Below are 18977 nucleotides of genomic sequence, written 5' to 3'. Positions count from 1 at the left end.
TTCGACCAGTATATATGGACGTTGAAAGTTTCATTCAGGCATCTGCGTGTGTACTCACGGGTCCTAATTATCTTGGCTAAATGTCTGTGTTTTCTTTTTTTCCAGGAGGGAAACTTCGCTAGATTTTTGCTTTGAGTTTGACGCGAATTCCCAATTAAACGGCTCTTGATAGAGTACAGTACTCATCTTCACTGACGAGGTATGTCTGGTGTAAAAGCAGGGTTAATTTGTGGACGTTTACTGTAGTTTGCGGTGTTTTGTTTGCGGGTTTTGTTAGCTATCCAGCTATGCTAGGCTAACAGCCTATCCAGACTGCACGCGACGCGACAAATTACAGCGCGCGCTTGTATTATAATACTGTAATTGCACACATGCAGATATACAACTATGTCCGTGTAGTTTGACGCGAGCGGTTAATCGCAACAAAGCGTGATTTGGTTCAATCAGCGGCTTATATGCGTGCAGTGAGGAATGCTGTTGTGCGGCATCGCGCAAAAAAATGTGCATCTGACAGGTATATTCATTCAATCCGGTTTATTTGCTCTTTGCTTTAATCAAACATAGGCGGGCAGCATATTCATTATAATAAGTTGTTTCGATTGTGCCAACTATGGAAACCCTGAGTAATTTTATTTGTTGTATTTTTTTATAGAATTCTTCATTTAGCCTATGCGTTGTTCTCAGCGAATAACTTTACTATACACTTTCATTATAGATTTTAATTTTCAGCTAATTATTTTTCTGCGATTTATTGAATTTGTTTGTTTGATCATGTTTATCAACTCCTCTTATTAGAGTTAACGGCCCCTTAATTTGACACTTTGTTGGGTCGGGTTAAACAATCATTTCCGCATGCGTTTATGAAAACATTACTCATTTTTAATTTTCTCACTTCTTCATTTATTCATTATCGTCTCACCGCACTATTATAGATTGTCATTTTATGTAAAAATAATGCACTTATTTTTGTTATTTTTTTACATTTTTTTTAAGCAGTCTCAAACTAAGTAACAACCTGATACAGAGAATCAGATATCAACCCTTTTTTCCGTTTCTGGTTAATCGTTAGTCGTCTCAATATGGAATAAAAAAAAAAAAAAAAAAAAAAAACGCTCCTAGTAAAGCGGCGCAGGTCACTCTCTACCATCCAAATTACAGTAGTTATGGCAGGAACCCAACATAAGCTTGTTTTGGTTCAGGAGGAACTGTAAAAGGTGGCTGCTGTTTCGGTTGCGGTGCTCGGTGACTGACGTCTGTCTAACTCATGCCATGAAATGCGCTGATGATGTGCTCTGCTCTAGTAGTGGAGGTATAAAAAAAAATAGCCTATATGCGACAGGCAGGTGGGACATCGTGTCATTGCTTTTGGACCGAATACAATGATGGGGTGAACGTTTAATGGTTCTACACCTTTCACAGATGGTAAATTCATACATGCGTACATTTGGACCACTTTAACTTAGCGATTGCTATAAGGATGTGAAGAGACTTTCAACCAGCAGAGCAAAAATGTTTCTGGAGCAAATCGCCTACCCTGCCTTTAAAAAAAAAAGATGTAAACACTGTGAATCATGCTCCCTTTGACTCATGATGATCAAACCCTCAGAGTAATTAATCATGAAACCATCTTGATGTTTGTCTATTTTGAACTTCATTGAAATGAAGAGAAATCTGCAATATTTGTCATTTTATAGACCCCAGAGGACATGTAAATAAGTTTTAGAAATGGATTATTGGACAACTTGATCAGTCAAATGGTTAAGATGTTTGAACGTAATAACCTTATCACTGCTGATATAATTATATTTCCTTAATACAGTACATAGTCACACATGCTGGACCCTTAGGTTGAGGGAACCAGGATTTGTTTGTTTGATTCTGTCAGATCACACATCTCTTACTGATAGAGATTGGGAAATGTGCAGTTATTCTGTACTAGAACCATAAACAACAGTGTGTATAACCACCGCTACAGTTTCACTACTGTATGTTCTTATGAAATCAAAAGCTCCCTAGATATGTTTCATACTCTAATGACATTTCCTCATTTGTATGAACCCAATGTAGTTTCAAGGTTTACTTTTTAATGTTAGTCTCAACCTAACAGTTTAGTGCTTATTATATTTGATTTAAAGGTCAAAATGGAAGCAAATCCTGATGAATGTTATTGCCCCCCCCATAATTCTTTATCGTAATAACTAAAGGGTTATTGTTATCGAGTTAAATATTGATAGTAAATAAGGAAGAAAATTGCATAATGACTGTTTTACAGATTCGAGGATCTTGCTTGACGAGAAAATATTGTTCCTTTTTCCAGGTTTTCAATCATTAAGTGGGCCGCAAGTCATGTCTGGTATAGCGTTAAGTCGTCTCGCACAAGAACGAAAGGCTTGGCGGAAAGACCATCCTTTTGTAAGTATGATGTTTCCGATCACCGATGTTATATAGAAATCAAGAGAGCGAGATGGGTTTTGTTTTACTTTTAAATGTTTGAGAAGCAAACAGCTTATTACATTTTTCGAGCTTCAGTATTAACCTTTGGGGGAAAAGCAATAAATGGGTTACTAGGGGAGTGCTTTCCCTCTGTGTTGGAGGTGTTATTTTAAGATGTTGCTTTTATTTTAATTTATTCAGCTGAGAAGTCACTATTGAAACTGTTGGGGTGTGTGTGCTTACAGAAATGAGACCATAGATTAAAAAGATTCTAGAGTCTGACATTTTGAAACTTTTGCAGCCACCCACAGGATTTAAAAAAAAAAAAAAATTGTCTTTTTATTTTTTAGGGTTTTGTAGCCGTACCGACAAAAAACCCTGATGGAACGATGAACTTGATGAATTGGGAGTGTGCCATCCCAGGGAAAAAAGGAGTAAGTGCCATTTCAATGTTTACAGTACAGGCACGCATAACTGTTTATGTCTGGTATGTACATCATATCGAATGCTGCTCCTGTGAATTCTTGTCTTTTCAACTACTACAGAATGTCATTTGTATGATTGGAAAACAAAATGTTAAAGTCCCCCGTAGTCAATTTTATCCCTTTCTTTAATCACCAAAATGACACATAAAAAAAAAAAAGAATTATTTGAAAACAAATGTCTTCATGCCTTGTAATAGCTTGAATGTCACTCTACACCCTTGCCTCATTTAGTATACGTGGTTCTATGAATATTCAAATTAGCCCTCACTCACACCAGCTCAGAGATCCACTCGTTGACCATCGCACGTTGACGTGACTGGTTACGAGGTACTTTGTGACATCAGAAACACCAGCGGTTTCAAACTGTGTTTTTGAGACTGTCTTTGGTTCACTGCAGTTTTAAGGAGAAAATACTCAGCAATGGTTGTCTTATGCTTTAAGACAAACCATGTGCAAACTCATATTAAAAATGCCACGTAGACATAATCAACATTTAAAAGCTGGATTTTTTTATTTATTTTTTTTACACAGGGGGACTTTAAGTAAATAAGTACTTTTTTTCATTTTCAGACACCGTGGGAGGGAGGCTTGTTCAAGCTTCGGATGCTGTTCAAGGATGACTATCCTTCCTCTCCACCAAAGTGTAAATCAGATGTCTAGTGGAGTTAATCCATTATCTGTACTTTGTATGCATATTGTGTTTTTAATTATGCCAGATTTTTATAATGTGACTTCTTCTACAGGTAAATTTGAGCCTCCTTTATTCCATCCGAATGTATATCCGTCTGGTACCGTATGCTTGTCTATTTTAGAGGAAGACAAAGACTGGAGGCCTGCCATAACAATCAAGCAGGTAAGCTGTGGAGCTGGGATCTTAGACTTTAGTTCCTCTTCGGAACACATGTGAAGATATTTTTAATGAAATCGGAAAGATTTCTGTCCCTCCAGTGACAGTCTAAGCAACTACCACATTTTGACGCTTTAGATCGTTAAACTAATCCATATGAATTGAACGGTTTAGTCCAAATTTTCTGAAGAGACATGATCGCTTTATATGTTGAACAGATTTAATTTAGCCATTTATTCACATAAAAATTAATCAATGCACACATCAGATGTGATAAACGGAAGCTCAAGCATGTACACTTGACGTATGAGAACCAATGAGGTTCATTCTCGTGTTATGCAGCACGTTTGAGCTTCAGCAAGAACCAATGAGGTTCATTCTCGTGTTATGCAACACGTTTGAGCTTCAGCAAGAACCAATGAGGTTCATTCTCGTGTTATGCAACACGTTTGAGCTTCTGCAAGAACCAATGAGGTTCATTCTCGTGTTATGCAACACGTTTGAGCTTCTGCAAGAACCAATGAGGTTCATTCTCGTGTTATGCAGCACGTTTGAGCTTCAGCAAGAACCAATGAGGTTCATTCTCGTGTTATGCAACACGTTTGAGCTTCTGCAAGAACCAATGAGGTTCATTCTCGTGTTACGCAACACGTTTGAGCTTCTGCAAGAACCAATGAGGTTCATTCTCGTGTTATGCAACACGTTTGAGCTTCTGCAAGAACCAATGAGGTTCATTCTCGTGTTACGCAACATGTTTGAGCTTCTGCAAGAACCAATGACGTTAATCCTCCTGTTACGCAGCACGTTTGAGCTTCAGCAGGAACCAATGAGGTTCATTCTCGTGTTATGCAGGACGTTTGAGCTTCAGCAGGAACCAATGAGGTTCATTCTCGTGTTATGCAGGACGTTTGAGCTTCAGTAAGAACCAATGAGGTTCATTCTCGTGTTATGCAGGACGTTTGAGCTTCAGCAGGAACCAATGAGGTTCATTCTCATGTTATGCAGGACGTTTGAGCTTCAGCAGGAACCAATGAGGTTCATTCTCGTGTTACGCAGGACGTTTGAGCTTCAGTAAGAACCAATGAGGTTCATTCTCGTGTTATGCAGGACGTTTGAGCTTCAGTAAGAACCAATGAGGTTCATTCTCATGTTATGCAGGACGTTTGAGCTTCAGCAGGAACCAATGAGGTTCATTCTCGTGTTATGCAGGACGTTTGAGCTTCTGCAAGAACCAATGAGGTTCATTCTCGTGTTATGCAACACGTTTGAGCTTCTGCAAGAACCAATGAGGTTCATTCTCGTGTTACGCAGCACGTTTGAGCTTCAGCAAGAACCAATGAGGTTCATTCTCGTGTTATGCAGCACGTTTGAGCTTCAGTAAGAACCAATGAGGTTCATTCTCGTGTTATGCAGGACGTTTGAGCTTCTGCAAGAACCAATGAGGTTCATTCTCATGTTACGCAACACGTTTGAGCTTCTGCAAGAACCAATGAGGTCCATTCTCGTGTTACGCAACACGTTTGAGCTTCTGCAAGAACCAATGACGTTAATCCTCCTGTTACGCAGCACGTTTGAGCTTCAGCAGGAACCAATGAGGTTCATTCTCGTGTTATGCAACACGTTTGAGCTTCTGCAAGAACCAATGAGGTTCATTCTCGTGTTACGCAACATGTTTGAGCTTCTGCAAGAACCAATGACGTTAATCCTCCTGTTACGCAGCACGTTTGAGCTTCAGCAGGAACCAATGAGGTTCATTCTCGTGTTACGCAACACGTTTGAGCTTCTGCAAGAACCAATGAGGTTCATTCTCGTGTTACGCAACATGTTTGAGCTTCTGCAAGAACCAATGACGTTAATCCTCCTGTTACGCAGCACGTTTGAGCTTCAGCAGGAACCAATGAGGTTCATTCTCGTGTTACGCAACATGTTTGAGCTTCTGCAAGAACCAATGACGTTAATCCTCCTGTTATGCAGGACGTTTGAGCTTCTGCAAGAACCAATGAGGTTCATTCTCGTGTTATGCAACACGTTTGAGCTTCTGCAAGAACCAATGAGGTTCATTCTCGTGTTATGCAACACGTTTGAGCTTCTGCAAGAACCAATGAGGTTCATTCTCGTGTTACGCAACACGTTTGAGCTTCAGCAAGAACCAATGAGGTTCATTCTCGTGTTATGCAGGACGTTTGAGCTTCAGCAAGAACCAATGAGGTTCATTCTCGTGTTATGCAGGACGTTTGAGCTTCAGTAAGAACCAATGAGGTTCATTCTCGTGTTATGCAGGACGTTTGAGCTTCTGCAAGAACCAATGAGGTTCATTCTCGTGTTACGCAACACGTTTGAGCTTCTGCAAGAACCAATGAGGTTCATTCTCGTGTTACGCAACATGTTTGAGCTTCTGCAAGAACCAATGACGTTAATCCTCCTGTTACGCAGCACGTTTGAGCTTCAGCAGGAACCAATGAGGTTCATTCTCGTGTTACGCAACATGTTTGAGCTTCTGCAAGAACCAATGACGTTAATCCTCCTGTTATGCAGGACGTTTGAGCTTCTGCAAGAACCAATGAGGTTCATTCTCGTGTTATGCAACACGTTTGAGCTTCTGCAAGAACCAATGAGGTTCATTCTCGTGTTATGCAACACGTTTGAGCTTCTGCAAGAACCAATGAGGTTCATTCTCGTGTTACGCAGCACGTTTGAGCTTCAGCAAGAACCAATGAGGTTCATTCTCGTGTTATGCAGGACGTTTGAGCTTCAGCAAGAACCAATGAGGTTCATTCTCGTGTTATGCAGGACGTTTGAGCTTCAGTAAGAACCAATGAGGTTCATTCTCGTGTTATGCAGGACGTTTGAGCTTCTGCAAGAACCAATGAGGTTCATTCTCGTGTTACGCAACACGTTTGAGCTTCTGCAAGAACCAATGAGGTTCATTCTCGTGTTACGCAACACGTTTGAGCTTCTGCAAGAACCAATGAGATTCATTCTCGTGTTACGCAACATGTTTGAGCTTCTGCAAGAACCAATGACGTTAATCCTCCTGTTACGCAGCACGTTTGAGCTTCAGCAGGAACCAATGAGGTTCATTCTCGTGTTATGCAGGACGTTTGAGCTTCAGTAAGAACCAATGAGGTTCATTCTCGTGTTACGCAACACGTTTGAGCTTCTGCAAGAACCAATGACGTTAATCCTCCTGTTACGCAGCACGTTTGAGCTTCAGCAGGAACCAATAGCCGCGTTTCCACTGTCGGGCCAGGGCCGGGCCAGGGCTTTAAACGGGCCGTGCCGGGCTAATAGCCTCGGGCCAATAGCACCGGGCATGCGTTTCCACTGTCGGGCCAGAAGCTCCACAGCGCTTCACTAAAACACCCCCGTAACACGCCTCTCTGGGACAACGTCACACTAACCCATCATTTCACCAACAAATGGAAGTTTTATAAGAAAACTAATCAGAAATCACTGGAAACAGCGTTGAAAACAAACACGATAAAAGCGGCCGTTTGCTAGCTTTTTTTTGTTTGTTTGTTTAGCAGCTACTTGAATATTTAAAACCCAAGCATCAATGTTTTACCACAGGTTTACAATAAAAAGTGATACATTGATCATAATGAATTAATTTATGTAAAAATGGCACATTAGTCACTCAGAAATAAATTACCGTTAGGTCTATTTCACAAAAGAAAGAGGACACACTTACTTTTTCAGTCGCGTCTGTTTCTTTATCTGGTAACTTAGTTACAGGACATATTTACATCACATTTAGAAAAAATGATAATTTCTACAAATATGTGCCATACGACCGAGGAGCTTTAGCACTCTCTCGACGCCCATACAGATATTTTCAGTCAGAGAAACAGAGGAAGCTCCCGAAAAAAAAAAGTTACTTTATTTTTTGATAGTCCGGTTTAAAGAGACGAGACGTAGGCTATGACAGATAAAATAAAAACATGACTGTGATAGCCTTTGGTCTGATTTCTTCAAGCGTTCGCTATGTTGTTTTTTTTACTATGCGTATCTTCAAGCGTTTACTATGTTTACTATGGTAACGGCTAGCGCGCATAGTCTTTTGCATCACAAACAGAAGGCATTCAAACATGAACGCAATTTAAATTATTTTATTTTTAAGTCTTTAATGCTGACAGAATCATCCGGCGCTGCCGTCTCCCAACGGTAAACTCCTCCTCTGTTGGTAACCACTCCTCTAGCCCGAGCTGGCCCGCTTTGGCCCAAGGTATTCGACGGGCCAGAAATCCTGGCCGTTGGCCCCGAGTAAGCCCCGATCAAGCCCCGGAAGTGACAGTGGAAACGCGACTGGCCCTGGCACGCACTAGCACGGCCCGGCCCTGGCCCGACAGTGGAAACGCGGCTAAATAGGTTTATTCTCGTGTTATGCAGGCAGTTTGAGCTTCAGCAGGAACCAATGAGGTTCATTCTCGTGTTATGCAGGACGTTTGAGCTTCAGCAGGAACCAATGAGGTTCATTCTCGTGTTATGCAGGACGTTTGAGCTTCAGCAGGAACCAATGGCGTTAATCCTCCTGTTACGCAACACGTTTGAGCTTCAGCAAGAACCAATGAGGTTCATTCTCGTGTTACGCAGCACGTTTGAGCTTCTGCAAGAACCAATGACGTTAATCCTCCTGTTACGCAGCACGTTTGAGCTTCAGCAGGAACCAATGAGGTTCATTCTCGTGTTATGCAGGACGTTTGAGCTTCAGCAGGAACCAATGAGGTTCATTCTCGTGTTACGCAACACGTTTGAGCTTCTGCAAGAACCAATGAGGTTCATTCTCGTGTTACGCAACACGTTTGAGCTTCTGCAAGAACCAATGAGGTTCATTCTCGTGTTACGCAACACGTTTGAGCTTCTGCAAGAACCAATGAGGTTCATTCTCGTGTTATGCAACACGTTTGAGCTTCTGCAAGAACCAATGAGGTTCATTCTCGTGTTACGCAACATGTTTGAGCTTCTGCAAGAACCAATGACGTTAATCCTCCTGTTACGCAGCACGTTTGAGCTTCAGCAGGAACCAATGAGGTTCATTCTCGTGTTATGCAGGACGTTTGAGCTTCAGCAGGAACCAATGAGGTTCATTCTCGTGTTATGCAGGACGTTTGAGCTTCAGTAAGAACCAATGAGGTTCATTCTCGTGTTATGCAGGACGTTTGAGCTTCAGCAGGAACCAATGGCGTTAATCCTCCTGTTACGCAACACGTTTGAGCTTCAGCAAGAACCAATGAGGTTCATTCTCGTGTTACGCAGCACGTTTGAGCTTCTGCAAGAACCAATGACGTTAATCCTCCTGTTACGCAGCACGTTTGAGCTTCAGCAGGAACCAATGAGGTTCATTCTCGTGTTATGCAGGACGTTTGAGCTTCAGCAGGAACCAATGAGGTTCATTCTCGTGTTACGCAGCACGTTTGAGCTTCAGCAAGAACCAATGAGGTTCATTCTCGTGTTATGCAGGACGTTTGAGCTTCAGCAGGAACCAATGAGGTTCATTCTCGTGTTATGCAGGACGTTTGAGCTTCAGCAGGAACCAATGAGGTTCATTCTCGTGTTACGCAACACGTTTGAGCTTCAGCAGGAACCAATGAGGTTCATTCTCGTGTTATGCAGGACGTTTGAGCTTCAGCAGGAACCAATGAGGTTCATTCTCGTGTTACGCAACACGTTTGAGCTTCTGCAAGAACCAATGAGGTTCATTCTCGTGTTACGCAACACGTTTGAGCTTCTGCAAGAACCAATGAGGTTCATTCTCGTGTTACGCAGCACGTTTGAGCTTCTGCAAGAACCAATGGCGTTAATCCTCCTGTTACGCAACACGTTTGAGCTTCTGCAAGAACCAATGAGGTTCATTCTCGTGTTACGCAGCACCTTTGAGCTTCTGCAAGAACCAATGAGGTTCATTCTCGTGTTACGCAACACGTTTGAGCTTCTGCAAGAACCAATGGCGTTAATCCTCCTGTTACGCAACACGTTTGAGCTTCTGCAAGAACCAATGAGGTTCATTCTCGTGTTACGCAGCACCTTTGAGCTTCTGCAAGAACCAATGAGGTTCATTCTCGTGTTACGCAACACGTTTGAGCTTCTGCAAGAACCAATGGCGTTAATCCTCCTGTTACGCAACACGTTTGAGCTTCTGCAAGAACCAATGAGGTTCATTCTCGTGTTACGCAACACGTTTGAGCTTCTGCAAGAACCAATGAGGTTCATTCTCGTGTTACGCAACACGTTTGAGCTTCTGCAAGAACCAATGGCGTTAATCCTCCTGTTACGCAGCACGTTTGAGCTTCAGCAGGAACCAATGAGGTTCATTCTCGTGTTATGCAGGACGTTTGAGCTTCAGCAGGAACCAATGAGGTTCATTCTCGTGTTACGCAGCACGTTTGAGCTTCAGCAGGAACCAATGAGGTTCATTCTCGTGTTATGCAGGACGTTTGAGCTTCAGCAGGAACCAATGAGGTTCATTCTCGTGTTATGCAGGACGTTTGAGCTTCAGCAGGAACCAATGAGGTTCATTCTCGTGTTACGCAGCACGTTTGAGCTTCTGCAAGAACCAATGAGGTTCATTCTCGTGTTACGCAGCACGTTTGAGCTTCTGCAAGAACCAATGAGGTTCATTCTCGTGTTACGCAACACGTTTGAGCTTCTGCAAGAACCAATGGCGTTAATCCTCCTGTTACGCAACACGTTTGAGCTTCTGCAAGAACCAATGAGGTTCATTCTCGTGTTACGCAGCACGTTTGAGCTTCTGCAAGAACCAATGACGTTAATCCTCCTGTTACGCAGCACGTTTGAGCTTCAGCAGGAACCAATGAGGTTCATTCTCGTGTTATGCAGGACGTTTGAGCTTCAGCAGGAACCAATGAGGTTCATTCTCGTGTTACGCAGCACGTTTGAGCTTCTGCAAGAACCAATGAGGTTCATTCTCGTGTTACGCAACACGTTTGAGCTTCTGCAAGAACCAATGAGGTTCATTCTCGTGTTACGCAGCACGTTTGAGCTTCTGCAAGAACCAATGAGGTTCATTCTCGTGTTACGCAACACGTTTGAGCTTCTGCAAGAACCAATGGCGTTAATCCTCCTGTTACGCAACACGTTTGAGCTTCTGCAAGAACCAATGAGGTTCATTCTCGTGTTACGCAACACGTTTGAGCTTCTGCAAGAACCAATGAGGTTCATTCTCGTGTTACGCAACACGTTTGAGCTTCTGCAAGAACCAATGAGGTTCATTCTCGTGTTACGCAGCACGTTTGAGCTTCTGCAAGAACCAATGAGGTTCATTCTCGTGTTACGCAACACGTTTGAGCTTCTGCAAGAACCAATGGCGTTAATCCTCCTGTTACGCAGCACGTTTGAGCTTCAGCAGGAACCAATGAGGTTCATTCTCGTGTTATGCAGGACGTTTGAGCTTCAGCAGGAACCAATGAGGTTCATTCTCGTGTTACGCAGCACGTTTGAGCTTCAGCAGGAACCAATGAGGTTCATTCTCGTGTTATGCAGGACGTTTGAGCTTCAGCAGGAACCAATGAGGTTCATTCTCGTGTTATGCAGGACGTTTGAGCTTCAGCAGGAACCAATGAGGTTCATTCTCGTGTTACGCAGCACGTTTGAGCTTCTGCAAGAACCAATGAGGTTAATTCTCGTGTTACGCAGCACGTTTGAGCTTCAGCAGGAACCAATGAGGCTTGTTCTCGCGCGTCAAGCAAGTACGGTTGAGTTTCTGTTTATGCTCGGTGATCATATGAAAAGATTGAATTTATTTCACAAGTTAAAGTGATTGTGTCTCTTCAGAAAACTGACTAAACCATTCAATATAAATAAATATATCTATTATTTTTTATTTTATTTTTTTAAGTGGTAGTTGTGTAGCTGTCCATGGAGGGACAGAAATCTCTCAGATTTTATTTCAGATGAATGACAGTCTTACGGATTTGGAACGACATGCAGGTCAGCAAATAATGACAGAATTTTTATTTTTGGGCAAACTAACCCTTAAATTTTAAACCATTTACTAATATTATTAAAGTAATTTTCAAGATGTTTTCAAACGTTTGCTGCATGGTTGAACTACACATGTCATTTTACCTTAGTGCTTAATCCAGTTCTGTACAGACCGTTCAGTAATTAATGGGAGTGACAACCGCATTCACAACAATTCTACGCAGTGTGTACGGAACCGAATCGAACAACTAGTTGTTAATGACGTGGGATGAGAGATGACAGACAAGGGGTACATCTCTGATGCGTATCTTAACATGCATCAGAGATGGATCTCTCATCTGTATCACAGGGAAAGCCCTATGAGCAACAATCCCATAAAATAAATTGAAATGCTTTATTTTGAAAATAAGACCGAAATATGTACACCCTAATAACTCCATAAACTTGATCGCTTTATGAGCCAAACTTAAAGGGCTTATATGATGGTTCTAAAAAGAACATTATTTTGTGTGTTTGATTTAATGCAATGCGTTTAAGCAGTTTTAGGTTAAAAAGTCATTATTTCACACATACTGTACATTATTGTTGCTCCTCTATGATTCTGAAACTGCCTTTCAGAACCGCCCTGCCTTTCTGAAACATGTAGATTTTTACGAAGTTCATCGTTCTGAAAATCACTGTGCGCAGAACGCTGGCCGTTCTGATTGGCCAGCGACGAGTACATTGTGATTGGCCCAAAAACCTTAAGCGTGTGATGGAAGTGTCACGCCCCTTACCATATTTGGAACATCAGCTCCCAAAGCAATAATGACAGGTGATAATGTCGTTACTACCTTATCAATTCAAGCCCGAATCTGAACCGGAAAATGCAGATGACCAAGCTGATCAATCAAATTTGCCAGTGCGACTGGGGGAGAACACTATGTAAACACAAAACTATGTCTGCATTTGTGATCGTAGAAACGACAAGCAAGCGCTACTCTATACTGCTCAACTCGCATTTGAATAGTCAGTAGCAAATTCTTATAATATGAAAACATACTTACAGGCTGTGTCTGTGAGTCAGAAGCGCCAGAACGTACATGCAAAGATGGAATTGCCCCACTTTTCAGAATCAGCCTTTAATGCACAGCCTGCCTTGTACTCCTGCAGGTTCTGGAAACAGTCCTCCAGAAAAATGCGCAGCACGCAGTCGAAACTTTTAGTTGTATTGTTCTGGAACAGTGTTGTAAATAAAGCTTAAGCACTGTTTTCTAATTGTGTCCTCTTTTGGAAGGCCAAACAAAGTAGTTGGGCTTTCGTTACGAAAAACAGTGTCTCCACGACATGGCGGCGCCGGCGGGAATAAAGTTACGCCGCCTTTCTTTGCGTGTAGGTTTGGGCAGTGTTATGACACTGCCCCCACATACTGACGTAGATTTGTGGGGGCGTGTTTGAACGAACCGTTTTAGGAAGGCGTGGCTGAGCCTTAACTTTTATAAAGAATATTTCTTTAGGTTTGACACTTTGTGCATGTATAAGATCTGCAGAGTTACAAACTCAAACAGCTACCGTACATAACACACTAAAGAAAAAGGAAAACAAGAAATCGCATCATATGACCTCTTTAAACAAGCCCCAAAATGACAATAATGCGTGGACACTGCAAGAGCGCACTCTGTCTAGCAGCGTTTCCAAACATAACCAGAACACGAGGCCTCCGTCGACTGCTTCCGTTAAAATTGCTGAACACAGCGGGTCTTTTGTCGCTGTAATGTTACTTTTGGTCAGAATAGTGGAGACCAAAGACTAGTCGTCAGAACGTTGCTATGGTTACCCCGGTGTCAATCATCGCCGTTTCGGGAGTCGTGTTCCGTACATGCATGGAATGGTAACTGACTCACTCCTGCATTTAAATGCGGTTGTCACTCCTGAAGTGTATGTGGCCTATTTGTGCACGTACAACTAAACCATTTAGGTATCACAGATACTTATTCTTTCTAATTTAACTTAACTCTAATTTAACAGTCTTGTCAGTTGATGGTTAATGATCTGTTAACAAGCGTCAGTTGTCATTCAGGGGGAATAAAACAAAACCGAAATGAACATCCCTAAAATTGATGCGTTGGTCCATTTAATTGGTATATCCAATAACATGTAGTTCAAGATCAGTTTAAGGATTAACTGTAGTTTAATTTTTGTATTCAAATTATGGATTTGGTTTTTGTTTTAGAAGATTTGAACTGCAAATGTTGCATGGGTTTGTGGGGTGATTTTTAAAATCTCCATAAGCCAAATGTTCAATGCATACCTGAAGAGGGCAGTATTATCTCATGAAGCACCACAATTTCTTTTATATCTTTTTAGATCTTGCTAGGAATCCAAGAACTCCTTAATGAACCAAATATTCAGGATCCCGCACAGGCTGAGGCATACACAATTTACTGGTACGCACCTTCAAATATAGTCTTGCCTGTTGAGACTGAAATTCGTATTGCCTTTGTTATGAATCTTGTGTTTGCATTTCTGTTTCAGCCAAAACAGAGTGGAGTACGAAAAAAGGGTCAGAGCACAAGCCAAAAAGTTCTCGCCGTAAACCTCAAGATTTCTCACTTAATGGAAATGGGTTTTGACCAGGTCTCCTCACCCCTGTTACAGCCCACCCCCCCCACCTTTCAATTCATATCCACTTCATACTTATTTACTGCTGGGCTTAAAGAAATGAATGTGTTGTGCCATTGTCAATCCACTGATGTTCATCCTAACAAACTCTTCCTGGAAATTTTAAATTTGGTCTTTTGTATAAATCTTTTTTTCTTACTTTTTTCCCCTTACCAGTTGGGCAAATCCACAGCAGAGGAGTTCACACTAGGTTGTGTGACTTGTGGCTTTTTTTTTTTTTTTTTTTTTTTTTTAATGATGGGTGGGGTTGCTTGGTAACAGTGCTACATATTTACAAAAAAAAAAAAAAAGGCACAAACATCCACATGCAGAAGAAATGATATTCCACAGATGCAGAGGCATGAGCCTAAAACTTTTGTTTCGCTTAATCTTTTTCTTTTTTTTTCTTTTTTTTTTCAGACTGGCCTCCTTAGTCTCTTTCATGGTTTTAATGATTTAAAACTTGCTATTAATGTCAGTATTTCAACTGCTGTAAAATGATACTTTTATACTTTCTTTACTTTAAGTTAGTGTCTATAGAGAGATTTCCATTCCTGATGCAGGCAGTGTACTAAGCATGTACCGTTCAGTATGATAGCATTGTGCTGCCTCGGCCGTCTGTGTTTCACAAAAAGGAAAAAAAGGAAAAAAAAAAAGACTTGCGTACAAGGCCTCTGAATCAAATGGTTAGTTAACCGCTGCATCAGTCTCTTTGTGTTTATATGGTGTTTTGTTCATGTAAGTGTATAGAGTAAATAAAAATGTTTATACAAAGCCAGTCGTGACTGCAGGTACATTTTCCACATGCTTCACACCATGAATGGATTGATTTCAATCCGTGCTTGATAAGTCTTCTCATGGTTCATGGTCACTTTGTTTGAATATTTCTATGTGACTGGAATTAATTGAGTCAAGAGGTTGAATTTGTCTGGGTTGTTTGTCAGTGCAGTAGATGTCGAATAATTGTGTGGTTTTGAATTGAACGTCAGGGCGCAACTTTATTTTAAAATGAAATTAGTTTGATGAAATAAAGAGATAGATATTAGATAGAAACAGATATCACGTTCAATTGATATTTATTAAGGTTTACAAATTTCTGTGTTTGTTTAGTATCATTTTTCATACATCAGGCTTTTAATAGCTCATATGTGCAATTCAGTGAAAATTAGAGATTGGCAAATTATTGTTCCCCAAAAGCCTGTCGTGTCTTATTTAGCATTTGTGTGTGTATATGTGTATTTGATTATATGAATAATCAAGTAAATCCAAGTTGCTTCAGTCCTGTAAGTGTGCATCATGCATGTATTTTATAGAAATCATTAAAGATTTCTCAGCAAAAAAGAAAAAAAAGTATGAACTATCAATCAGAGGGCAGAATACATGTAGTAGATTGTGTACAACAGGTTTTTTTAGGCCCTAGAAATGTGTGTATCAAATCTGATACAGTAAACTAATATATTCATAAATATGTATTATACTTATTGTTTAAAATCATTTTGAAAAGTTCTAGTTATGAGAGAATAAATTGTCCTGATCAGTGTTGGGTAAAGTTACTTTAAAAAGTAATGCATTACAATATTGCGTTACTCCCATAATAAGTAACTTAAGTTACTTTTTTTTAGAAAAGTAATGCGTTACGTTACTTTGCGTAACTTTTTTTCACCTGGCTTGTTTTTCGTTTGTTTCTTATAATAAAAAAAGCTATATTTTACTGGAAATATAAAGACCCCTTCACACCAAAAGTGCAATAATAATCCTCAGGCTGAAAGAAATGCAAATTCACATGTGTACAGTTGAGGGCGCACCTCAAACCTTTCAGCTGTGCTGCCATTCTGAATAACAGGAGAATAAGATACAGGAGAAAAAAGTTGAACACTTTACCAATAAAAAAAAAAATCTAGAGTCATTTTTTTCTTATCGAAGGTCAGAAGCAAGTACATTGGACAATAAAGTGAGATTAAAGGCATAAAAATGTTTTTTTTGTGTGTGTGTTTGTTTTATTTAACATATTTAGTGATTGGATATTTGCATAGAATTCTGATTCTGCATTTCACTGATTTTATTCATTTTTAAGGAATATTGAATCTTTTATTTTTTGTGCAAGTGAGATGAGGAAATGTACGCTCACATTTAGTCTAGAACTACAATAACCATCATGTTTGCACATAACGCCTCTGCATTTCGATTTGTCTCAACATGGATACAAGAGAGTTGTCAGTCAATAAATGGGAAAACAAGGTAACTTGCATTACTTATTTGAAACAGTAACTCGGCTATTTTGTTGTAAATTTTAAAAGTAATGCGCTATACTTTATAGTTAGGCTACTTGAAAAAGTAATCTGACTACATAAGTTACTTATGATGAGTTACCCCAACACTGGTCCTGATGATTCGGAAAATAGCAATAAATAAATGTATCTTTATGATCTTGCCCTTTACATATCAGTTAACATTACTAGTTCTTTTAATTTTTTGGCGTTTTATTCGATTTAAATATAAATTTTAGTGAGCAAATAAACTTTTAGATATCTGCATGTGCAATGGACATCGGTTATACACATCTTTGCTTGCTCCTTTGAAGGTATCTTGAGTAAAACAGCTTTACATTTAACGAAAAAGACCTAAACCGGAAGCGATGCGACCTGTTTTACAGAATAGACCTTATTCAGAGCAGCGCCATGACAGGAATGAAAGGGAGGCTGTGAGGGATAGACTTGCTGTGTTTCAATGGCATCCAAAGCTCCTAGATCACTTATAATTTTCCATAGCTCATGTTGTCTGGAGTTTTGTGTATGTGTATGTGTGAGTCTACTGAAATATCTTGGAAATATATTTTTTTGCAGTGTTTTGTTAGCAGAACTATCCAAAAATACATTAATTAACAGTACAACCCACTGAAGAGATGTATGTCTATCCCTCACACCCTCGCTTGTATTCCTGTTAAAAATGCAAACAAATATGGCCTAGCTGTGAATAAGGTCTATAGGTTTTGGTTCATGCGTATTGGCTTATAACTCCCATTTGCTGAAATGAGAGGCAGCAATTGTGGTTAGATGTTCTGTATTGGTGTCCTGGTTTTGAAACCGCTTCAATGGGATGGTACTCATTTATATATCAGATTTAGCAGATTCGCTCCAAGGTTGCTGCCTATAGAACAGGCCATGGGATTCGTTGGGTTGTTAAGAGGAAGCTAACAGCCAGATAGCTATTATCCTCATGGGAAAATGCCCCACATTGAATATTAAAGGTGAAGCAATAGCTGGCCCTGAATTTGATAAGCCTCCTCTCATTGAAATGAGATTAAAGCAGGATATTTTCCATGCTAATTATGTATTCTTCCTAACAAAGGTAATGTTTAATCACACTGACATTAACTTGGTAAGGTGTTCTCAGTGCGCTCATTCCCGTGAGAATTGTAGAATTAGGTTCTGTGAGCTTGTCAATGCTGTTCTGATGTGAATGAGGAAACGCTGGCTCGACTCCAGGCTCTTGCGGGGGTCAGCACAATTATGAATATGAATATTTTCAGCATGATTTTACAGCCTTTAAGGAAACTGGCTAGAAACTATTAGTGGGAAATCCTGTCAGTGGAGAGGCAGAAAGACCCACTTAAGATGTTATTCAGCTAATTGCATGATGAGATTTCTAAAGTGTAACTTCTTGGTAATTACTGGTTTTATTTCATTATTTTATTTGAATATTACATTTTTTTTGGCTGTATGCATTTAAAATGAAACCCCCAAACCATTGTGTCATTACTAAAACTGATACAATAATTGCTAAGGCAAAAATTACTATTACTATTGCTCATATTGGTGGGATTTTTCAACAATCTTACAATTTCTGTTATGCAACTCATCATGTTTGTGCTACAGATATAAATTGTGCCTAAATCTTGCAGATTGTTATCAAAGCAACCTATAGCAACCTATCCACATGATTTAAGTTATGAGTTTGGAAAAGCCATCTGTAGGGGTTTGCATATAGATTGAAAATGGGCTAGTAGTAACTAGCCGTCAACCAATCAGCGCACCATAGCAACCACAAAAAAAATGGCTTAACAACCACTCAGAACACCTTAGCAACCACTAGCATAGTGCAAACTTGATTTCATGGGCAAACAGCTCACGTTTTCTTGAGATTTAATTGGATAGTAATATTTTCTATGCATTTCATGACACAATGGGATTTTGGAACCATATGCATCAATCTGCCTTTTGGTAACAATGTCGAATACAAGACCGTCCTCAGAAGCTTAGCCATTTGTGTGTCTTGAGGGATTTCTTACAGTAACCTTTTTGATTGTCATCTTTGAGTAGCTGGTTAAATAAGATTAACGCACAATGCAAATGGCAGTTCTGCAATGCAAATTAAATCATTAACACTGCTCTACACACATCCTCGCCGTTGAAGCAATTCATGCCTTTCCAAGTCTCTGGAAAGGTGGCATCGATTATTTTTCTCAGTCACGTTTCATAAATACTGATTGCCATTTAGAGACCTTTTACTCCCGACATCCATTCATTTTTAAATGAATTATTTTCTCTTTGTCTAGTATAACTGCATATAATAACCATTTAGGAATCACTGATTGTAATGAGAAATTATAGTATATATGTGTCAGTGGTGTG

General features: G+C 40.1%; 1 protein-coding gene across 1 annotated transcript; it reads left to right on the top strand.

Annotated features, from left to right (window-relative positions):
* The first annotated feature begins 21 nt into the window (after window positions 1-21).
* Window positions 22-15124, top strand: ube2ia (ubiquitin-conjugating enzyme E2Ia). Its single transcript, XM_084434932.1, has 7 exons — window positions 22-199; window positions 2318-2412; window positions 2784-2867; window positions 3489-3561; window positions 3662-3771; window positions 14053-14132; window positions 14221-15124. Exons 2-7 carry the CDS (start codon window positions 2347-2349, stop codon window positions 14279-14281), a joined length of 474 nt encoding a protein of 157 aa, XP_084291058.1. The 5' UTR covers window positions 22-199; window positions 2318-2346; the 3' UTR covers window positions 14282-15124.
* Window positions 15125-18977: the final 3853 nt, after the last annotated feature.

This window comes from Rutilus rutilus, assembly GCF_951802725.1.
Source record: "Rutilus rutilus genome assembly, chromosome: 1".
NCBI classification, from domain to species: domain Eukaryota; kingdom Metazoa; phylum Chordata; class Actinopteri; order Cypriniformes; family Leuciscidae; genus Rutilus; species Rutilus rutilus.
Note: the sequence above shows the minus strand (reverse complement) of the source record. Positions and strands in the feature narration are given on the sequence as shown.